At 42.4% G+C, this 25,416-nt stretch overlaps 1 protein-coding gene across 6 annotated transcripts in view; it reads right to left on the bottom strand.

Annotated features, from left to right (window-relative positions):
* The window catches only part of LOC117257639 (ELKS/RAB6-interacting/CAST family member 2), a 182,787-nt gene that overhangs the window by 119,352 nt on the left and 38,019 nt on the right, over positions 1 to 25,416 (bottom strand). For all 6 annotated transcript variants that reach the window (XM_078169999.1, XM_078169994.1, XM_078169997.1 and 3 more), the window contains one exon: positions 19,258 to 19,425. In XM_078169999.1, coding sequence (XP_078026125.1) covers positions 19,258 to 19,425 — 168 coding nt within the window. The remainder of the gene's footprint in view (positions 1 to 19,257; positions 19,426 to 25,416) is intronic.

Here is a 25,416-nt window from a genome sequence, read left to right as displayed (position 1 = left end):
ACACCTCCCGCTGAAGCAGACCACCTACAATAGGCAGCTACCATGACTCTACGGGCCAGGCGCTGCGGTGTGGACTGTCTGTCTCACAGAGTGTGTATCCTCCTGGGGAAACCATGACGTCTGTCTCAGTCGTCTCCCACACACATGGCCCTCCACTGTTTACAGCCATGCTGTTTTGACTCTGATAACTTTATCAACGAGCTGATAGGACGGGACCAGGTTCGCCTCAAAGTGTTGATGCGTGGTTACCTTTTACTGACCTTGACTTTTCCAAGGCGTCGACTTTTGCAAAATAGAAGGTGATTAATCAACTAATGATTGACATAATTATGTTAGAAATAAAAAGATGCAGAGAACACGAAAAATTTACTGTGCATGTAAAAATATGGGACAAAGATGGTTTACAGATTACCTATTGTAAATTTGGTGGTGCCCGCTACAGTCATACTGTTATTGACTTAACTAGTTGGTGAAGCTAGTGGTAAAAAGTGGGCTGTGATAGTGTCATCAGTGAAACAAAACAAGATGAAATGTAGCGTTAATTCATTCTCAAATGAATGACAACTATGTAAAGTGAGGGGGAAATTCATAGCTGTCAACAAAACAATTCTGATTCTCTGTTTAGTAGTCTTCGAAAGCCATTGGGATTCTTAGTGTTGCATTGCAGTGTGAGTGTGATCATGATTAGGACAAATTGAGTTCTAATGTAATGGGAGAAAAGTGAGTGAAACAGTATCAGGCCCTGTTTCTCTGGCGAAAAATCGTGATCTAAAAGCAGCTTGTTCCTGAGCAGAACCACAAACCCGGTCGACCCGTCTGTCTTCCATCCAAACTAAGAGCTAGAACTCGGTGGCCTCCAGAGGAATCATTTCTGCAGAACACAAAGGAGACCAGCGTGGAGCGTGACCACCATAAAAATACAATCATTTGTATTTTTAAAACTCTTCTGGACCAATAAAAATACCAAACAATAATTGGTCGCCCTTTTTTGAAAGGCAACTCATTTCTCTGCGCTTGTCATCGCCTCTGAAAATATGATGGGGACAGTTGTAAAACCCAAAGATCCTGGCACTGATACATATGTGAATGCATGTACATACACACACACATAGCCACACACAAATACACAGAGGGACAATAACCACAAACTGAACAATATGTAGTAACACAGTGTGTACTTCCCCAGAGAAATCTAGGTCACAGTCGAACAGAAACACGATGAAAGACTACATACTGGAAATATCATACTGCTACTTCAAATATTTCACAATCACATACTACAATCCAAGTACAGCATGTGCATATCAAACTGCGTGTGTTTATATATGTGTGTGTGTTACAGTTCACTCAAACATGTACACCTGCATACTGCTCCCATCTCCTGCCATCAGAGCTTGTTGATTCCCAGGTCAATAAAGGACTTCCTCTTGCTGCTGAGCACTCAGATGTGGCTCTTCAAAGACAAACAGTTTGCTCATGAAGCTCAGAGAAGATAGTGACCTTTCCAGTGTGAGGAAGTTGTGCTTGCACTTCATTTCACCCCTGTCCCACCACAACCTCCCACTACCACCCACCGCCACCCCTTCTTTGCTTGTGAAGCAGAGCAACACCGGCACCGGCAGACTGAGAAAACACTGATACTGTGTAAGCTGGCGCCCCCATGTGGCAATATTCTGAAACAGGCTCATTGTCCACTTGAGACAACTCCAGAGTCCATTTAAAATGAAAAATGATGTGCTTATGTTGTGTTTTTTGTTGTTGTTTTTCAAGCATTTGCTGTATGAGAACAGCAGAGTGAAACACAACCATTTTCAATTATGAGATGTGAGACTTTACAGAACAAGCTGACATACAGATGTGATGCTATCCTCTTTGGCCCCAGAGACAATAACCAACTACACGCTACTTCATTATAAGTTTCTTTGAATAAGAGTGGCAGCTATTGTCCAGAAACATTCCCCTCAAACACTCCACAAATGGAGTTTGAAAGGAAACTGTCAGCATACACTCAAAGCTGTTAAGTCACAGTAACCAGATCTCTATGGACAGTTGAGCTGACCGGCTGGGAATGTAAGGGTACAACGTGATGGAGAGACCCTTAACGCGAGGAACAACACCTCTCCCCATTCCCCTCAAATGACCTTCCTGATGTCATGCTGCTTTGCTCGAGGAGTCATTACTCATCTGTTATCGACCAGAACGACGGAGCAAAATGACTTCACAAGACAAGTTGTGCCCGAGAGAGGGGGGAAAGAGGAGGGAGGGTCAAGAAGCACGATGCTCAGGTTCTGAAATCATTCACACTTTTCTAAACAAGGAAAAGCAGAGGTCATTCTTTATTTCTGTCAGGAAATAGCTTTGAATTCTTTGCCTTCCAAACTATAATGTACGTCAACGAGAGCGAAATCTTTCTCCCTGATGTTTTGGCCAACACTGCACCAGAGGGCTGGGCACAATCGCACAAAAACATGTGTTGTGCCAGTGTGTACCTCCATGTGTGCCAGCATGCCTGCACGTTTTTCTGTATCTGCTGGGCTGTACTCTATCAAATCTCTTTTGCCTCCTAACCAAGGACCATGCACAGGCCTGGTTGACAAGCCAAAAAGGCAGGTCCTCGTCTATCCTGCAGCCAAGGGGGAAAAAAAAAAGAAAAGTTCATCAAGGTGGAACTGGAAGGAAACGAAAGAGACAGAATTTTCTACGGGTCTCACTACGATTACAGCTGAGACCTGTGACTCTCACAGCAGCTTCCTCTGCATCGCTCCAACATTCATTCTGTTCTTAACCACCAGCGCCTGTTTAGAAAAACACAAAGGTGCTCTGTGTCCATCAGCAACACACACACACACACACACACCCATAGTCTAATTTAAATGCAGACACACAGGCGTATAAACATACACACACTTTCTGAATACAGAGAAACAAGCACACAGAAGACAAATGAATACACACGATAAGCCTCATTTATCAGTATTCATAAATGTGTTTTAGTTTTCTTGTATATTTTAACATAAAAGCAACTTTTCCTGCATCCCAATCATTCCTATATTGGAAGTGACCTCAAAAACATAACCTTAGTTATAAATTAACTTTAGACCAACCTCAGAAACATCAAATATAGTAAAACAGGACACCCACACGGATTTATTGTAAGAAACGATACCAAATAGGCTGATTTTTAAAAAACATAATTTAGTAGCCAAAGTGCTGGATTTCCTGTTTCACAAAGGTCATAATTAAACAACAAATTACAGATTACATTAATAAAATGTAATTTATGGAACACCGCATGAAAATAAAATAAAAAATGAATAACTGCATGCAGAAAAAACTTCAGGAGGGAGCCAAGGAACTGCAGATATGATCTCCTAAACAGATGAGTGCAGCTGCTCTCCTCAGCAAGGAGGTGAGGAGGCAAGGGTTAACTGAATTATCATAACATTGCATGTTGGCTAAAATCACATAACAGTCACACTCTGGTTAAGCTAATGTCCCCCTGTAATGGACGTTAGAGTAGAAGCACTCAGAGTTTTGTGCAATATGGAGCTACAACGGAGTCCACTGCTGAATGGCCTGCTGGCTCTGCACACACCACCCTCGCTGTTGGATCGGGAGGACAGCGAGGGAGAGATTAATAAATTAGCTCTCTGCCATGTTGTTCTGGAAATGAAACAAAGGTTTTGCCCACACATCTCTTTCCATCTCTCTCCATATTGCTCTGTTAGCTAGCTACTAGGCTTGGGTGGTGTCAAGGTATTGCGTTGTACCACAGTATTAAGAAATCCAGATGATATGATTTTCAATACTGTCATAAATACTGATGCTCCTCTCTATTTTACACTAAAAGGGAGATGCTGTAATGAGGCAATATAGTGCACAGCATGCGCCACCAGAGGTCAGTCTGAGCTGAGACAGATGGCAGCCGTGAGTGGCGGGGATAACATTACAGGACTAGTAGAAAAGAAGATCCCTCTGCCCCTGTTTGGGAGCATTTCCATGTGCAGTTTTATCTAGGGTTTGCCCAACTACAAAAGCAGTTTATTTGCCACATGATTTTATGCTACAATATCTTCTATCACCGGCAGCTCAGCTTTTACGCCTTTTATTTTTCCAACACAAATACTGTAATATACCGTAAACTTAAGGTATAATGTCAGGAAAGTCTTAAAGGGATAGTGCAGCCAAAAATGAAAAGTGTTTTTCAGACGTTTTAATCTGGGGCGCTGTAAGCCTGCATTAGGTGGAGTTTTGTTGCTAGCCCCATTTCCGCAAGGGATGTGAGGACTCTAAAACTTCACCTGAGCCTCCCTCTGCACATGGGTGAGTAGATAATGGCTGAATTTTCATTTTTGGGTGCACTATCCTTTTAAGGTATGAAAAAATACATACCACCCAAGCCAACTAGCTTTTTTATAATACCAGTGTGACTAGCTAGTCACCTAAAGTTTCATTTGATTGGAAGAAGTTTTGTTAACACCTGAGTGCAGCATGAGTCATCACACATTCATAACCGCTTTACCTGGTTTCACAGGAAGAGAAAAGACAGGAACTGATTTCACAAGAGATAAATGATTAATCGACACAGGGACACAGGATTAAAACTAAGAAAGTGCGTTAAAAATAAAAACCCACAGGCTACTTGGAAAGCGAGAATTAACAATTATTCTACTCACACAACTACCTCGCCAAAGCACTTCCTTAAATGAAATAATCTGCGTTGCATTTAATCATTATTGCCTGTTTTAGGACTGAGCACAAACACATTAAGGGTCAAAAACTTCAAAAAGCCTGTTTAATTACTTCCTTAATCAAAAGACTTTTGTCCAATGTCTAACAGACAATAAAAAAAAAACTCTGAAAACTTTGATCAATCCTAATTTGAGGTTACCGCAACAAAAATATTTAGGAAGCTTGATAAATGAGGCCTACTGTTTGTGTATGTGCATAACCACATTTGCATATGCACTCACATACACAAACAGGAAACCATATCCACCATATCTAATCCTGTCCAATGTAACATGGCGTACTCTGAACATACAGTACTGATCTCTGAGGAACGCATGCACACACACACGCACACACACACACGCGCACACACACACACACACACACACACACACACACACACACACAATCAAGCTGTGATTATTATCATGAATGTTGGGCCAGGTTCAGGCAATGGGGGCTGCATATAGCACTTACACACATGACAAGCAGACATCCTCCCCCTCTCCCCACACATTCCTCCAGAAAGTCATTCACACAGAGACCCTCCGCTGCATGTATACATATCAAATACACACCAACACACAGGCATATGAACACACACAAAGATATGTACACCTACACACACAGAGATGCAGACGTGCACCCGGAGAATGACAGAAAAACAGCGAGAAAGACAAAGCGAGTGTTGTTTTCATAGCGATTTCTCCTGGTCGACCACAGAGCAAAATGAGCAGGCAGAGACTCCAGCAGACCCCAGAGCTGTTCAATGAAGACAGATTGCACTTGTGCAAGCTAGGCTGTACGTGAGTGTGAGTGTGTCTGTGTGTGAGCCGGCCAAGTTGATCCACGTCCATGCTCTTTAGGCTCAAGACCCTATCTCTGCCCCCCTCAGCTGCGGAATGCTGCAGTGATTGCTGGGTAATTACCCCGACGCTTTATTCCTCTGCTCCCAGCACCATTAGTATTAATTCTTTTCTTTTTCTCCTCTTTGGAGAGGGGGAATGGGAGCCCTTTGATCTGGAAGTAAGTAAGAAAGAAAAAGAGAAAGAGAAAGAAAGAAAGACATCATATGTGGCCACGGCGGGGACCACAGCAGCTGTGAGTCTGCCTGTAACTTCTGACCCCGGCACACTTTACAGTGATCTGGTCAGACAGGTCAAACACACCATACAGTCATACGGTTCAACTGAGAGACAGAGGGTCAAAGTGTGACCCACTTTAGACAGAAAAAGAAATGCCTGCCTCAGATCTTAAAAGACAAAATACTAACACTTGACTGCCAAAGGATAGGTCGAAACAGGTCAGCCTGAGTTATAGCTTGTGTCATCACCGGGATACAGTCAGGTTTAAGTTCTTCATCAAGTCACAGAGTCATCAAACATGTCTGATTTCCTCAACTGCAGCGCACGTGTTGTGGTCAGGGAGAAGACGGACTTGAATAGCTGGAGCCTGACATATGGCCCGACACTGGGTTTGTCTTGACTGATGTGTAGCCTGGCTCCAATCAGCCAGCCTCAGGCTCTCGCCATTAACCCCGGCTGATTGCTGATAGGAGCAGAAGGGTTATACAGGGGGGCCTATCACAGGCTGTTTACCGGAACCTCCCCAGCTCCAACAGGCTTATCTGTAGCCATGTCTCTGCACTGTGATTGGTCAGATGGAATCCATTAGGATGAAAGGCATTGGTGGCCTCATCACAAGATCTATCAAGATCACACACATGCTCACACGCAGGAACGCACACACGCGGTAAAAAGTTATCTGTAGGGATCTGTGAGAAAAACAGCTGTTATACACACACGACTGCTCACCTAGGATACTTAGGTACGTAGGTCATTCACTGTATCAATTCAGCAACTTCATTACATGAAGTAAAGATACTTTTTCAATACCATATTTTGAGGTATATAAGTTAAGTTTAACTGTCTGTATATTCTGATATAAATACATGAGAAAAATTATGTCCCTCCTCTTCTTACCGCTTCTAATGGCATTCATTAGAATCCACAGCAGCGCACCAAAAACAACCAATCGGAGCCGAGGAGTCTCAATCGACGCTGATTTGTTGTTGTTGTTCACTTGCCATAAGGCCTTTACACCGTGTTTTTACAGTAAGCAAACATCAGACTATTGCGTCACACTGGACGCTCTCTGTCCAGTTAGGACATGGTGTTAGAAGCACTACAAGACCATATAGTAGGCAGAAGAATAGGTTATTTGTTTGTGTGTTTTACAGAATATATGTCTCATTTACTGCTGTGTGAATAAAGTGACTGTTTCTTCTAATATGAAAAAAGTTATCTTTATGAAAGATACCCACTATAGCTTTAAGTGAAGGAGCAGTACGAAAACCAAGATAAATAAAACACTGTCTAAAATTAGCAGTTTCCTGATTTGTATCCGGAAACATCTGACTAAGGATTAAGTAAACAAGACAAAGAATCTAACCGAGCAATTGATGCCAACTTACAGCACTTTTCAATACTCCAAGATGTGGTTGCATTTCAGTCGGCAATCAAAATGTAGCGAGGTCTGATACCCAGCCCTTGTAAGGGTGCGTCATTGGACATAATGACCTTTTTAGGCGCCAACACTTCTTATGATATGACTGTTGTAGGAAATGGCTTAAAATTGGAGGGAGAGATCATTGTCTGTCATACACATCTGGACACAAAAGCAGAAAGCAATGCTTTGTTTATATACACACACACGCAAGCACGCACACACACACATTCTGCCAATAATGGACTAATATTTTCCTTTCTATCAACATGCAGCACTTCCCCTCGCTATCCACATGCATCAAACTCAAAAGTGCCAGTGCTGTTTAGAGACGGCATGTAAAACATGTGGGACGGGGGAAAGAAAAAGGAGAAAGGAGCACTGAAGGTTTTTTTTTTGGGGGGGGGGGGGGGATATGGTCACCATAAGCCGGCATTGGCACAGTTGTTTGCTCAAATCAATATGAAGTTAACAGAGTTTGGTCATTAGATGGTACGCATTGGGTTAATTCCACAAGGGACATGAAAATGGAGTGTATTTCAACAATAATGAAAGCTCATAAAATTATGAAAAATAGGCAGACAGAGGAGCAATTGCTCCACAGAGAGGGATCAAAGTGTGGGTGGAGGAAACAGTGGAAATGTAGAAGGCTATGGAACATCTCTATTTATCTCTATATCACTCTCTCGCTCTCTATTTTCTTCACAATCAAAGGCCTCGCCGTGCCGATGACACCGGGCCACAGCAAGTGCTGAAAGAGTCTGGCAGAGGGTGCTCTGAAACAATGCTGGGTTCCCCTGAGAAAGTCTAGGGGAGACCTGCTAGACACTGTCGTAAATAACAGAGACCCTTGTGCACAGGGCATCCTTCTGTATAGACACACATGCAAAAACATACACACATATGCCCACTGCAGCCCAAGCAGACGTAATCGAATCTCTCTGTCTGTGGTTGCTATAGGGAGGGAACATGATAGGGGATACTATACTTCCACGCACACAGCCAGCCTTTTTAAAAGCATGAATATGGATTGAGACGACCACAATGTTTGAACATGAATAACACATGTATGCCAAAACCACACCACAACCGGCTCTGCGTGTGTACCTCCCACACCCCTACCCCCCCAGTGAAAGAAAAAAAAAAGAGAACCTAAAAACGAAAAAATAAATAAATAAATGCATCATTATGCATTGGTCATGGTCTCGTAGACCAGGGGCTTGAACAGAGCTCCCACTGTTCCTGCGTTGTGATACGTAAGACTAAAAATGTCCGCACAAACCTAGCATATGCATTTTCGTTTTTCATTTAAAGACCTCATTATTTTTACCTAAATTCAGCCTCTAACTATTAGGATCAATGTAGGACTCAACCTACAGAAATTACATCATGGTACCATGCTTTAAGTCATGGTGATTGTCCACTGAGAGGCCCCTAGGAAAAGATAAAAATCCTCATACTTTCCTGAGACAAAAAAATAGGGCACCAATGATGCACTATACTGCAGGTTAAGGTAGTCAGTGGTGCCCTACAACAATTTCAAAAGTGTTTTAAAAGTATTATTCGCTGTATTCAAGAACTGATTGCCGCACCAAAGACAGGCTAAAGAGGGGCACGTCAGCATTCAGAAGTCCCACACTTCAGTTAACACCAATAGCAACACACCCTTAAACTTCAGAGTTAGAGAAGTCTAACAAATTACAATTACAAAAACAATATGTCACAAGCAGTTTTATAAAAACATACTGCGATCAAAATAAAATGCAAAGACAGGGATTTTATTTCAGTTTGAAAATATGCAGCTGCACAACAGTTACACCTCCAAAACACTAGTTAGCCACGGGGTTTCTGTGAAGTGCTGTAAAGTTTAGTTGACTCAAAACACATCCAAACACACATTAAACATGCCTTAAAAGTGACAATTTCGAACACAAGTACACAAATCAGCTTCACTATAACTTGCATTTTCCCCACAAATACAACATGCTAATATTTTTAGCACAAGCCTATGGCATTTTACATTGTATAAATTAGCCTTGTGGCTAGCGGACTGTTCCCCTACTCTTATAAAACCAGGGACAACAGCAACTTTTAAGGTAACGTTACAAAATGCAGCTCAATTAAAACTCACAAGGTTCACCGACAAAACAACTGTCTTATACTAAACACGTTTTCCAAACAGATATAACATGCTAACGTTATTAGCACAAGCCTATGGAAATTTACATTGTGTAAATTAGCCTAGTGAATAGCGGAGATTTCCTCTGTTCATATGAAGCCAGGATAAATCACACACAAGACTTAAAATGCTGTTTTTGTGGAGGCTTTATTGTCTTCACAATTTATTATTTCTTATCTGTGAAATTAAAGTAAATAAAAGCTTTGTTTCCACTGAGGGAAAGGGTTTCAGCTTACAAACATAGACAGGAGGTCTGCGTTGCCGCAACGTATAGTTACGTTTCTGGGGAGGTGTACGTTAATCGCAGGCCCCTGAATTGAAAAGAATCAAAATCGTATCATGGCAAACTTTGTGATATCATTAAATACCATATAATTGTCCAAAGAATCTATATAATATTCTATCGCACTGAAACTTGTGATTTACAATCCTAATAAACAAAACCACAACACGAGGAAGTTCACAAACTACAAAACTTCCTCTGTTTCATTTTATATGACACCAACATAAAAGTCCTACAGACTGTTGTTCAGATTTCCCAGATGTGGATTCCTTATGAACGGCAGGAGAGCGAGTTTGCATGCACACATACACACACACACATACACACAAATAAACAAAAGCGAAAACACATTATGACACACCAGCTGATCTGTCATCAGCCTGTGTCATCATTACCAACACTCTGTGTGGTGGAGAATTGGACCTGTTTGTAGTGAAGATAGAGAGCTTGTCGTAATAACACAGATGCACCATCTTAACCCTCAAAGTTGCAGGAGGATGACACATGTCCATGTGCATGTGTGTGTGGTAGGAATATTGACTCTTTTCATCAGTGGGGGAACATTCTCAAGAGATTGATAGCCCTGTGAACTATGTTTAGTTGACTCATTCAGAGCTGATAATTTTATGAGCTGGCGGCCCGCCACTCAAACGACTTTTAAATGATCTAAGCTAAACCTCATTGCATTGTGTCATGAAAGCAACAACAGCCCTTGTTCATATTCAAAGAACTTTCAAAGCCTCTCTGCTGACCCACATTCAGCGGATCCTCAACCCATCTTTGCTTTACTGTATCTGGAATGTTTTGTCATATCAAAAGAGTCCCCCTTTACTAAGAAAAATGTACCCTTGATATTTAGATCCAGGAAGTGTCAGGGAAAGCTTTATCCTGTCCTGGGCAGACTTCAAACACACAGGGCCAGTCAATGTCTTTTACAATTGGGATGCAATGACTCATACAGGATAAAACCAGGAAGGAAGCAAGTTATGCTTCCAAGCTACATTCCTGTCGTTCCCCTTGTAAACAGATTTGTAAGTTATAGTGTCCTAGAAAAAGAGACGTGCTGTAAAAAAAAAGGGCAAGAGGCTTCCTAAATTGTAGCTGGTTGTTGCAGTATTTTGGCCTCGGATTGAAGTGCTCAATTCCATTCACCAAAACAGTGTTTTTCTGTTTAGAAATACCACCATGGAATGATTAGTCATAACACGTTACAGGGTTGGTTCACCCAAATTACAAAGAACATATTTTCTCACGTCCTCGGGAGGTATGTAGCCATACAGATAATTTCAGTCTTATTTGTCCAGGTTTTCTGGCGTCACCCAACTACAACAGAGATGAGTGGAATATCATTTGTGGTTCTCCCAGCATTGAAAAAAAAAATCAATTTCAAAATTCAAGCAACATCTCCCTCCAGAAACAATGTCCTGCTTACTCTGGGTAATCCAAAGACCTCAACAGTTTTTATTGGAGCTGCTGTCTGCTGGAGAAAGAGTCCCTATAAAAACTGTTGACAGTATGTTGACAAATGGATCTGTTCCTGGTAATTCAAAATCCAAATTTTGTGACTGACAATCAAAATGAGGTGAACAGCACTACACTTCTCTTTTTTTTTTTTTAGGATAATTTTTTGTATTTTCTTTTTTCTGGAAAACTGAGAGTGTATAGAGACAGGTAGGAAACAAGAGGAAAGGCATGGGGGTGTAACACACAACAAAGCTCAGCAGCCAAAATCGAACCATGGATGTTGCGGTTATGTGGTATGCATGTTAACCATTTGGGTACTGGGGACACATTGTTTTTAAATGGTGATTACTCCTAGGTTTTTAGCTGTTCTGTGTCTGTTTCTCTACGTTACCTCTGTGTGCAAGTAGCTTCAACCCTACATGACTCATGCTAACATTAGCATTGAGCTAACAAAGTACAGTTGAAACAACTGACGATGGTGAAATGTAGCTGTGAAGTAGTAAAGAGTGTGTAAAGGGAATCAAACTGCAGTTAAGAAACAGTCATGTGTTCATTTAAAAACAAAAATTGATTTTTGATGTTTGTCGCTAATGTATTCCATATTATCTATGTTTGACCCTCATATAACATTTATCAAGCTTTTTTGACTTTGAGTGTCACGTAAAGTTTGTTATGCTGAAATAACCTAGGCAACTGCTTGTAATATGATGCACTGAACTAAGAACTGGACACATCACACCATGTCCGAACTGGATGTAATGCGAGTAAGAGCCAGCAACTCAATCAGTTTGATTAAAGCTTTTTGTGCCCACGAGCAATGCAGCCTGATGCAGCGCGACACAGTGCAATGCAGCACCATGCGGCACACTGTTTCGTGCTGAACTTTTGTTGGATGCCCCGTTTCTATTTTATTCCTGTCGCTTGAAAGCTGTGGACACAATGGACGAGGAACGGCTGATTCACAAGGTTGAAATGAGGAGCTATCTCTATGATGCCTCCTCATTTCACTACACATACCTAGATGACGTGGCATCTGGCTAGAGGGAGATCACCAGGGAGCTGAATTGTTTGTGGTAAGTATTGTTTGGGTTCTTTCTTTGTGCTCATCCATTCACAATTGTCTCCCTCCCATTCCCACTGCTTTCTCTAATCAGCTGACTATGGGTGTTCACTCTTCTAGTCATCCAATCAAACCCTCCTCCACCCCGTTCACTTCCAGCCGTCTTGTCCAGCTAACACATGCTAACTACGCTAATACCAAATGGAAATGTGCAAAAATTTTTGCTGACACTAGATATCAAACAAAAGCCAGAGAGCTGCTAAATCTGGGGACCAAAAAGTCCCCAAAAGTACACTTACACTGACAGGCAAAAAAGAAAAAAAGAAAAAAACTTTATGATGGATTTTAAGAATCTAAGACGACTGAGGGATTTCCCCGACTGAGTATTCAACTCTTGGACTTTCAGTGGGTCTAATGTACAGTAAAACAATGTTTTTCTGACAGAAACTCTATATCTCTGAGAGACGCTGTGGTTTTGAGAAGTCACATCATTGTAAATGAACTGACAGAGATGGTAAAATGAAATAAAAATGCTGCACTGTACTATTTGTTTGTTTGAACTAAGGGTTAATCGCTAGTTATCAAGTTTTCAGTGCTGTATTTTTGTGCTTCTAGATCGATCTCCATGTTTCTGTGCTTTGGCAACAACAAGCACAGGGTGGAGAGTTGAACAGGCTGGATCAAAATGCCCTGCAGCTTCAGAGAGACAAGCGCCCTCTGGACAACAAGGCTAATTGTCTCCTTACCAATGACTCTAAAGATCATGATCGCCTTCAGCCTGAGATTATCAGAGTGATGCAGAGCTGGTCTTTGCATCCCATCCAGAGCAGCAGAGATGAGAGGGTTCTGTTGCGTGGAGCAGCAGGATGTTTTAATCTCTCTCTGCAGAAAGACATGCACAAGGGGCAGATGAAGGCAGAAGCCCAAAAAGTTTTGTGTGAAGAGACACACATAAACAAGATTAAGGAGGCTCTGGAGATGGAAAGGCAGAGACTGACCAGAGAGAGAGAGGCCTTTCAAAGAGAGTGCTCAGATGACTGAGAAGAGGAATGCCTTTCAGAGAAGGAGAACATGTGACATGAAAGAAAAGGTTTTAAGAAAGAACTCAAGGCAACATATAGGAGAAGGCCTTTAATGCAGAAAAATGCTATGTGTGAAGAAAAGACCTTCAAGATAAAAAGAAAGAACTGGCCATGAGGAGAAAGGTTTTATTCAAGAGAAGTCAGACACGCAGAGGACGAGGGAGTCTTTCGAGTTGGAGAGAGAGAACATGAAAAAAGAAAGAGACACTCTCAACAAGAAGTCAGGGCACATGACCCAAAAGGTCTGAAAATAATACTATGTCTGACAGGGAGTCCATCATGATAGAGAAAGACGAGATGGCAATGATGAGATGGGCCTAGTTTAAAGAAAAATCAGGCATCCAGAGAACGACATCAAACCTCCAAACTTCAAGGAATTAATGAAAAATACAAGAGAAGACGAGCTTTTAATGCTGATAAGGATGTCACGAGGAGATGAGGAGAAAGGCCTTTGAGATGGAGAAGGAGGAGATGTAAGACACGAGAAAAGCCTTCATTCAAGAAAAGACAGATACCCAGAGGATGAGGGAGGCTTTGAGCCGAGAGGCAGACATGATGGTGCAGAAGAAAAATGCATCCATGAAAAAACAAATAACACCAATAAAAATGGATCATTCAAAAAGGCCATGTGAGACAATTCGTCCTGCAGCTTCATCTCCGCTTGGGCCTGCAGGAATGAAAACGGCAACTGCAGCTGCACCAAGAAACGTAAACAAAGAATGCACAAAGAAACAGACGCAGAAATCTCTCCACTGAGACTTCACAAGCATTCAATTAGATACGCATATGAATATAAGTGACATTTATTTGTACTATAAACTACAAATGAAAGTCTGGTCTATGTTTTCACAGATGAAAGTCAAACTTATCGAGTCTGAAAAGAAACTGAAAAAATACATTACATACATAAAAAAAAAAAAAAAAAAAAAAATTGTTTTTAATGTAGATGCGCAGCAGGCGTGCTCAAATGACAGAGCAACACCACAGCGATAAACAGTCCAGCTTTTGGAACCCAGCAGCATGTACCGCATGTCATGTGACGAGGAACAACCAATCACAGCTGACAGATATCTTTCCCTTCTTCCATAAATATCAGTCGGTGGTAAATATGGAAACGTGGATCATTTCGGTGCAGCGCTGCCAGAGCTTTTCATCTGTCCCACGGACGATATGCCTACACGCTTATAAACAGCACCTGAAATAAGATCATCTCTGCACTAGGCTATGATACGGTGCTTGTTAAGGTTGCTTAGCAACCTCAGGCGCAAGCTGCTGCCGCGCTCTTGAAAGCTGGCTCAAAAAATGGACAACAGTTATGGCAAGCACCCGCCCTCGTGTTTTCCAGGCGTTTAAAGACAGTGGCATGTATACCGCCCCTTAGAATATTTAATACTGACACTGAGAAGTGCAAAGTACTGTTACACTGAAATGAATCATCAAAATTACCTGTCAACAACCTGTAGATGTGGCATGTTTGAGTGCTTTGATATGATGCAATTCGACAATCACAAAACTCTTTGAACCCTTTTTCCATTAACACTTTTGCCCATGCCCAGTCAAGCCATGCTGTGACGATTTGTTTTTCCATTATCAGTTTAGACGTGCCATGCCACGCCAAGCTCCACTAGAAATGGACCTTCATTGGAGTAGGTCCAAAGCCGCGCCGCTGGGCTCAAGCGGGTAGTGGTGACGTCTAACTGACAGCAGCCAACCCCTGACGACCACCCCATCTGAAACAAGCTGTGTGTGTTGCAAGGAGACCAGTGAAAAAGGCATTTTTCAAAGTCTCTGTGTGTTCTGCTCTCAGTACTTTTGTAGCTTCTTACTGAATCTCTGTGGTTTGTAGTTTAGTTTCGCTCCTGTGTCCCGTTTCTACTTTAGGTATCTGCTTTATTTCACTGTTTCATGTTCGCTATTTCCGCTATCAGCCGTATCAGAAGTTGTGTGATGTTGCTGCTTAAAAACTCAACATTTCCTTATTTAGCTATAAAACAATAAAAGTTTTCACATAACAAAATAACATGGGATTTTTATTGTGAAGAATCGATAGGATAGGAAATAAAAAGGGTTTATCGCTAAATTGGCGGTTTTCTACTGATACCACAGGGAGGAGGAGTCGAGGCAGGAACAGCCACAATGAGATGTTGATGAAGAGCTGCAGACAACAGGCTCTTACTGCACCTCTGCAGACAGCTCACCTCCAACAGGTAAACTTCTTTTACCTGCCCTGCTGTGGAAAAACACATGCAGCAAACTAACCGCAGGCTTCAGCTGTGAATCAGCCCGCTGCTTTTAAATATCATTATTTAGGATGAGCCATCAGAAGTAAAGACACACCTTTAAGTAGGTAGCCGTGTGCAAAACTCTGAAAAACATGCAGTCACTCCTTAGTTAGGAAATACATCCTTGGCATTTAGATTTGTGTCTAGGGAGGACTTCATGCTGCCTGTGACGACTTCAAACAAAGAGCTTGTCTGTGTATTTTATACTAAGCAAGCAGTAACTTAGTGAGTGTGAAGCCCCAAAAAGGAAACAAGCTTTGACTCCTAGTTCCACTCCTGCCTTTCCCATGTGACACAGCACTGTAAGTTATAGCCCCCAGGGGCTGTTGAGAGGTAGGAAGTTTGGAAAACCAATCAGATTGGGTTCGGAGTATACTGTGTGGCTAATGGAGTGAAACACCTGTCAGTTCACAGCATAAAATACTCAGCCTGGCTCTTCATTCAAATATCACTTCCTCCATTCATGTCACACTGACACATGTAAAGTGTGCTCTATCACTGCTGGATTTTAAAATGATGAATTGAAACACTGCAGGACATAGAGGAAGACGGAGACTTTCTGCAAAGACACAGATGAAAAAATATCAATGAAGGAGCAAAAACCAGCCAGTGAGAAACCAGCCAGTGAGAAACCAGCCATCAGTGCAACAGGCAGCACAAACCAAATATTAACCTGATCATCATCCAACCTAATCTCACTGAGCCTGCAGGGATAAAAATGGCAACTGAAGTTTACAGAAAAATAGTGCAACTAAGTACACAAATTGTGACTAAAAATTTGAAACTCTCCACCAAATGCTTCCACAATGAACCAGCAGCCAATAACAAACATGTCTGTAAACGAATGAAATGTCAAAAAGCAGAGGGGCCCCATTATCTGCTACAAACAAGCCTATTAAGTGCCTCGAATTAAGAGCCATACTGCAGGAGGGACCCAACGGAGTACAGCGCAGGGTGCACATAAAGGTCATCTTTAAACTTCTCACACAGAAACACCCTGTGGTTGCACAAACATTACAATGTATTTGAACATATTCATGTGCACGTACACATGCATACTCACAGATTCGAGGCACTGCATGTGACCTTTGGAACCCTTTTTCATTAAACCCAGCGAGTGGGAGGGTGGGAGGAGAGAGAAGGAGATCTAATTTGAGGACATGAGAGGAAACAAGGAAGTTGAGCGGGGACCTTTATGTGTGTGTAATTGGTCTATGGAGGAATTGCCAACATGCGCACCACAGGTGGTCACCGGCCCTGTCTAAATAGCTAACCTTATAAAAGTCATTAAGGACTCTGAGACATGCCGTGCAAGTGCGGGTGAGTGTGTGAGCAGGTCTGCATGAGTATACGCACAGAAGGATGTGTGTGCTGCTCTGCGCGTAGAACACGTTCACTGTATGTGTGAAGGTATCTCTGTTAACCATATGTAATAGTGATCAGCTGTGAGTAGCAGATCTTACTAGGCACACATTCAATGATTCATTTAACAAACACTCTTACTGTCTATTCACAAAGCCAGAGATGTGTTCACGTGGCCAGAACCAGAACAGTGAATTAATTTCCAGTATGGCTCCAGGGAAAGTTACCTGACGTGGTCACTGTCAACAAACCTGTCACTGATCAAATATCCACACATCTTTGTTCCCCTATAAAAGTGATTTAATTCAATGAGCAACAGTTTTTCCTGGCAAACGCAAAGTGGAAAAGGAATAGATTACAGTAACTGAAAGGATTTTTTTTTTTTTTTTCATTTTCTTTGTCAAGTATATTAACCCTTTTCCCAACCATAATCAGGACTTGCTAACTTTGTTACAGCGGTATGAATTGATTTTCTTTGGCCATTTTGGGCAATTTAACAGGCTGACCTGATTATTCTATGGTAATCAATGTCAAAATTAGTATTCAAATGCTCAGTTTAAATATATAATTAACCCCAAAATTAGGGATGTCCCGATCACATTTTTTTTTTGCATCCGATATGATACCGAGTCCTTTATTTTGAAACCGCGAGTCCAATACTGAGTCCAATCCGATACTTTGCAATGCATTAAGAAAGAAAGAAAAAGAATGCATCCAAGTTGTCCCATAAGATTTTGTTTTTTATTCAAATAGTATCCAAAAAGCTTATCGGTGGTTCAGCAGCACAAAATGTAAACAAATTCTCTCCAGAGTTGCCGTAGGGCTGTGGTAGGCAAGGTTCCGCCGCTGCACTCAGTTAGGCGAACCCAGGACGCTCGGTTACAATACATTGGAAAGCGGAGGCAACAATGAACAACATTTTTGTTGTTTTGATTCCTCCGATCTTTTATTACTGATTACAATTTTACTTTTTACAACTTTCAAAATAATGTGATCGGTGCCGATACCCGAGGATCAGATCGGGACATCCCTACCCAAAATCCTAAACAGCCCAAAAATTAAGAAATAGTTATCAAACATTATGCATAAACATGAATTATTTTTCATTATTCTCAGACAAGGGACAAGAACATTTAAAGTAAGAGTGCTTTCACACCTGCCCTGATTGGTTTGGTTCGGTTCAATTGAACTCAAGTTTGTTAGCCCCCTAAGTGCAGGTCGTTTGGGCAGGTGTGAACACCGCAATCGCACTCAGGTGCGCACCAAAACAACCGGACTGAGACCTTCTTGAAGAGGTGGTCTCGGTTACAAACTAACTCTGGTGCAGTTCATTTGTGGTGAGAACGTGTTCCGACCTCGATCCGAACCAACTGCAGTCACATTACACATTGTTTGGGTTAAACATGAGCATGTTACAGTCCTGGAGGATTATTAATGTGCACCTCCTCCTGTACTGCCTTAATATGCACATTCAGCACATCCAATGCATCAAAACATTGTTTTCTAGTTGGAGCCGTGCCTCGTTTTCAAACTGTATGGTTTGACTAAAATGAACAATGTAGTCCACGATGACCAGTGCTAAAATCAACCTGCGTAGTTGTCCCTCCATTGTGACATTAGAAAGTGTCGCATTTATCTTCTTCAATGTTTTGTTTACTTCCTGGATTTTTCCCACATGGAAATTCTGACCAATCAAGAGCAGCTTTCTCGCACAAGGCATTTTATCCGGTTTGCTTATAAATGCTGCCGTGAGAACACGAACCAACTCTAGGCAATTATGCAACTTTGCAAAGAAAATCAGTACCTGATTCGGACCAAAGCAAGACAACTCCAGATCTGAAAGCACCCTTAGTGACTAGCAGTCCAGCACTATTGAAACTGGAGCAGTTTGACCACATGTGACAGGCTACCAGATACACTAGGAAGATGTCAAAAGCATCAAGCATCTTGAACAGCTTCAGAATTCATGAAGACGTCTCCAACAGTCGAGTGCCAGATATGCCAAAGGAAACTGGTATGTCACAAATGTCACAAACAAGCTTGGCAAACCACCTAAAATTTGTAAGTAACATCTTAGCCATGTTGCAAAGCATTCATCTTTCTAGCTATTATGGCTAATGTGCAACCTGCATGTTAACAACACAACTCACTATCATCTTATTTTAGGCGGAGCGACTGAAGTCCTCTTCTTTGAATAATTATATATTTGTACGCTTTAATGCCCCAAAACTGGTATTCAGGACAGCTCTATTATTGAGTGATAATTCTTTGTGGGTTTGTCACTACAAGCGACCCCTGGACTCACTTACCTTCTTCTGCAGGACATTAACCTTCCTCTCCTTGACATCCAGCATGTCCTTCATGTCTCTGATCTCTCCTGTTAGTGTGCTCTTTTCATCGGTCAGGTCCTGCAGCTGCTTGGTCTTCTTAGTCAGGAACTGCTCTTTCTCCTCCAGACGCACCCGCAGAGCATCTACCTAGAGAGGACCAAACCAAGAATTTAAGCATATATGCGGATAAAAAGTCAGGCAGACACATGATCAGACAGAACAAAGAGGAGTTTGACTGACATACAGTCAGACAGATATCGCAAGGGAGCTGCTGTACAACATAAACCATATTCTTTTATGCTGAAAGACAGGTAGACAGAACATTAGACAAGCCGAGAGAAAAGGGGAAATAAGAGTCAAAGCAGGTGATGTGACTCATTGTTCATACGATTTAACCAGATGGGCAGATGGACAGGCAAGTATATAAATTGAATGTAATCTGTAATAGACTGTAATAGACAGGAAACAGACCAGATTGACTGACAGGAAAAGAGACAAAAACAGAAACACAAAAAGACTGTGAAAGCTTACACTGATTTTTCTCTCCCAGTTCTCAGACAGGTGGCCCATATGTTATTATTCAGTACTGGAACTGACATGTCTCAACACATTTATTTGTTGACATTTGGAAGTAGTAAAAGTTCAGCTTTGACCTACTGTTCATAATATGAACCACTGTGGACTGATGCAGTGTGTGTGTGTGTGTGTGTGTGTGTGAGAGAGAGAGAGAGAGAGAAGGAGCCTGGAGCCTGTCCCATCATTTGTTATTGAGAGTGCTGCCTGATTGGGCCAGGCTTGCCATAGATCAGACTGCTCACACACTTCACACTCACACATTAAAATCCTCTGTATCTGGCTGTGTGCAATGAGGTGAGTGATGTCTGAGCTCACTCCAGAACTTCTTATTGGACATCTATCAGTGTTCTGCTGCAGTCACACACACACGCACGCACGCACACACGCACGCACGCACGCACGCACACACACACACACACACACACACACACACACACACACACACACACACACACACACACACACACACGCACACACTCCGCTGGCTGTCATGAACAGACTATGTGCTCCTCTGTTGCTCTTCAACACCTGATTACATTTCCAGCACTTTTTGCCATGGCGCAATGAGTGAACCCATTTGAACTTAATTCTAAGGTGTGCATGTGTTTTATATGGCTTCAACACACACACTGCAGATAAAGAGAAGCAGTAAGGAGGGCTTGTTAACAGTCGTTTTAACAAGCCTCACTTGGACATAGACAGGGCGTGCGAAAACACTTATGGCACAGGTTCTGTTGTACTTCCCAGCTCATCTCTCAACTATCTGACAGGGCACTTAAAGGGGAAAATCTGCTGCCCTCTATGTGGTTGTCCAATCATTGTTGATGGTAAATGTAATCAATAGAAGCAATAAATTCCTAAGTGCGTGCTATATTGAGCGAGAACATGGAGTTCCCCTGCCCATGGAGCTGTGCCGGCAGTGCCTACATGTACCAGGATGCATTGCACGGGACCTACTAGCCTACAGGTATCACATCGTTGGTGCATTAATGCTTTGCTCTTTCCTTTCACAATAAAAGCCCAACCAAAATTAGCATTTTGCTAAGAGGCAACACAACAAAGTAGCTTACAATAACATTAGGTGACAAAAATACTCAATTGCTGCTCCTGGTTGTCTTTTCTAGTTTATCTTTAGGATCCTAAAGAGGGACCCCAGCAGCACGGCTTTGTCCGAGCGAGGAGTAAAACTTTCATGGATAGTATTGCACACATAGGCTCTCTTGGAGCTCTCCTGGCATCGGTGACAGCATCCAACAAAAACTGCCCACGCTGAAATTCATTGCATCAGATCGATCCCATTTCTGTTGGCATCAGAGGGAATTTTCCACTGAGGGGCCACAGCCTCGGTGTCTCTCTTCTGCATTTCTTCGGCTGTATACGGCTGAAAATCCAAGTCAGCCAAAGTAATGTAAAACGTATCCCCATCGGCAACAGATTCACTGTCAGAAATTAAGCTAGTCTACAAAACAAGCTAGGAGAACAAGGAAGTTCTATTTTTTTAGCGGCTTCTTGAGCACGCCCCCTGGCTACCTGGAGGAAAAATCCAACCTGCATCCAGCTATATGTTACATCAAATGATGACACTGGATGCAGGAAGAACAAAATACTTTACAGCTGTGAGTTCCACTTTCTCGGTCAATATAGCTCACACTGAAGAATTAATTGCTTCAAGTACTGTCCATCAACACTGATTGGAACCCACACACAAGGTGGCAGGAGATTCATAAAGGAAGGGAGTAGTGGTGGAAAGTAACTAAGTACATTTACTCAAGTACTGAACATAAGCATACTTCTGAGGTACTTGAATATTAAACTTCATGCTACTTCATATATTTAGTACACTATACTTAAGAGGAAAGTTACTCTGCATATTGAGAGTTCAAAAGTCATAATGAGCATAATAAAACATGATCAAGTGTGATACTATAAATCAGGCATAACTACCAGTATAAAAGATACTTAAAATCTTCTCTGCACAGCTCTGACATTAAAATACGCCCTGGAATAAACAGTAAAAGGGAACAGGGAAAAAGAGTTATTCTCTTTCTTTCAAAGAGTCATATCAGGACAATCATGAGATCAGTACCAAGGAAAATATAAAAGAAGGAACGATCATGACGACAGTGACAGCGTTCAAGGAGCCAGACTTTGGTGTCAGTTCTATTGGAGTCCAGCAGCTGTATCTCAGCCTCTGGTGGACAGAGCCATGATCCGTATGGAGACCAATAAGAAGGAAAACAAACGTGCATATTTAGATTTAAAAAAAAGTGTCAGTTTGCATCACATAATGAGTGTTTTTTTTTTTAATCTGGTGGAAGGATTTTTCAGTCAGTGTTGAAAAAACAAAGATATGATGGGGTTAAATTATGATTTGCAGGGCCTGTCCCACTGACTCCAACAGAACTGACACCAAAGTCTGGCTCCTAAAATGCTGTCACTGTGGTCACGGCTGTTCCTTCTTTTATATTTTCCTCGATCAATACAGGGAAGCAATTAGCTTAGCCTTGTAGTGGCCGTTTCAACACACCACAGTTCCTAGGCCACATAGTTTGTGAGATGTCTCGGTTTTGACTCGTGTTTCTGTTCCTTTTCTGGAGATCCACAGTACCCACATGAGGCAGGGAAAAAGCTGAATGAAGTTTATTGAGAATGCAAGGAAAAAAAAAAAACGACAGGCCAAGTCCTTCCAAAATTACATCTAGTACGGTCTGCTACCCACTCAATGTCCTGTTTCTATATATATTGTCTTCACGTTACTACACTTCAACACTGCATAACACAGTCAAAAACTTACTAACTTAATACGTGCTTAAGAGTCTCTTACAAGTCTGGTACCAAGAGTAAAGCCAGGGTCGCCTGCATGGTTCTACCATTTAAAAACACATCATCCAGCACCTCTACGGTTGATTCATATTTTTTTGATTACAATTAATCGTGATACACTCAGCCTGTACATACATGTGCTCTAACTCAAAAATATATGTGAGTGTATTGATGGAATGGAGTATTCTGCAAAGACTACTTCTTCCACCTCTTGTTGGGAGTATTTTAGTAACTAACAAGCAACAAACCTCAGTAGAGAGAAACAATAACATCACACTAACATGGAAAATACACATAACAGATATACTGAGAACACAATCGAGTGGTTCGGCTGTGTTGGGCCACAGTTAGTCCCTACCTGCCCGTGTGTGTGTACGTGCTTGTGTAAAATGAGAGTGCACCATGCAGGCCGCAGACACACAGAAGGCTCCTCTCAAGCAGTAGCATTAGAAGCAGGCCAGGACCCCCAGGTGTAAGATGGTGAAGTATTTATCTCATATTGCTCCTCTGGCAGACAACCAGAGTCTAATACTGAGCCCTGCTCTGTCCTCCCCACTCCACACTGGCACACACACACACACATACACACAAACACTAGTGGCACCACTAATCCTTTGTACGTACAGTATGTTGGCGCACGCACATCACCCTGTGCTGATGCCCATGGGCTACTGCATGAGTGTGCGCGCGTGTGCATGTGTGTTTGACACTGTGTGTATGAGACAGAATAGGGGGGGGAAGAGAGACACCCCCCCTTCTCCTCTCCAACCCCACCTGGCAAGTAGCAATTTAGCAAGAATGTTGCAGAGAGGCCTAACAGGAAATCCCTGCTGTCTCACCTGCACTGGCCCACTAAGCTGTGATAGTACTGTACAGACGCCCTGCTAATACCCTCTTAAAGCACTCACCACTGCCAGGCACGACACACGGAAAACAAGGAGGGAGAGATGGACAGATGAGGAGGGAGGGATAACAGGATGGAGAGGAGTAAGGGTGAAAGCAAGACAGATAAATGAAAGTGTAAGAGAAGGTGGAGAGGGATGATGGGAAGTCTCAAGAGCACATTAACACCGCTGACATGCTACTCCACCAATGACTGAAACGATCGCTCCATCAGCAAGTGTGTTACAGGAAATACTGTATGGCTTTATCAGCTGGCACACACGCTGAGATGATAGACAGCTAACAAGTCCAGGTGATTAACCTCTTGCTTCTCCTTCAATTTCCTCTCCAATTTTCCTTTCCCTCTAGTCTCGTTCTTCTCAATGTCGTCCTCCAACAACACCTCTCTCTTTCAGCCCGCCACTACTACCCCTCTTTCAACACTCCATCCCTCTAGGCTTGCTCCAAACTCTCCAGGAGTTTTCCTATTGCCGTTTAAAGGTGCGGGTCCTGCGGCGAGACAAAGTGATGTGTCGGTGCGAGAAATCCCTCAAGTCCCCGAGCCAGGTTGTCTTTGGGACAGGCCCACATTTCCCAGCTAGTCCTCTGCGTGTGCGTTTCTGCGTGTTTCCATGTGAGAGCGATAACACGCAAAGCAGAACTCCTACGCTCTTCGGACAACTGGGGTACTCATTCTGCTTATGCAATTGGACACTAGGGACCACATCCTGTTTTGATATCACAGGTTTTTTTTGTTTTTCTTTTAGTTTAGCGCATGAGAGCAAGAGTGAGGAAGTGAAAGGTGAGGGAAAGAAGTAAAAGGGGCCTACTGCTGTCCAGTCTGGCCCGGTTCAAATCCAAAAGGGACATTGGAGATTGCATTGAGGCGTTCCTCAGAATAGATGAATTAAAAACACATCTATATCACCCTATCTAGCCCCAAAACCCCACTTAAGCTTTCCAGCCCCTCACTCAACACCATATCATTTAAAAAACGACCTTGATATGTTTTCAAGATTCCGTGGTTGCATAACTATTAATTCTTCGCAATATGCGGAATTTCTTTAAACAAATACAGTCGCAAATTAATAACCTCTCCACAGTATGCATGCACGCATGCATACATTCGACAGTTTCCTACATGCACACATGCATGTACCTGCACTTGAACATGCAACCATGCACGCACATGCATAAACCCACACTCATTCACCTTGACTTCCTCTCTCATGCTTGCAATGACAGCCAAATGTGGATTCTGGACACTGGTTAGCAAAGTAAAACAGAAGCTTAAAGAAAACAGCTTCTCTGTTTGTCCTCACCTCCCTTTTTCCTGCCTCACATTTCATCATAAAAGTTTTTCTGGCAGGCGAATCTGCAAAGGTATCAGGCCCAGCGTCGGCTCCGGGCCGCAATAAACAACACAGGGACTATATGAGTAGACCACAGTCAAAATGGCCGAACCAGAGACGATGGGGAGACCACAGCAAAGGCCTAGGGACGCACCGATACTTGCATACTCAAACACTGACAGTTGCACTCTCACTCACCCACTTGGGTGCAAGCAGAGTCATACGTTGACCAGGAAAACATTCCTGTATTGATCTCTTATCTCTCGCTTTGGCTCTTTAAATATCTCTGACCTTCACATGTACACACTCGCCATGACTTTTACTCATTATTTGCGTTTCTGTTCAAAGAATAAGTATGAATGTCACCTCAGCTGACAACACCGCTATAAAAGTTGTTAAATCCCACAAGCGGGTCTGGTGGAGTGTATGGGATGTCTGAACCCAGGTCTGCTTGGGCTGCTGCGGTGCGCTACACACAGCTGTGTGAGCTATTCACTTCTGTGGC

The sequence above is a fragment of the Epinephelus lanceolatus genome, chromosome 8 (assembly GCF_041903045.1).
Source record: "Epinephelus lanceolatus isolate andai-2023 chromosome 8, ASM4190304v1, whole genome shotgun sequence".
Lineage (NCBI taxonomy): Eukaryota > Metazoa > Chordata > Actinopteri > Perciformes > Serranidae > Epinephelus > Epinephelus lanceolatus.
This window is presented reverse-complemented; position numbering and strand designations above follow the sequence as displayed.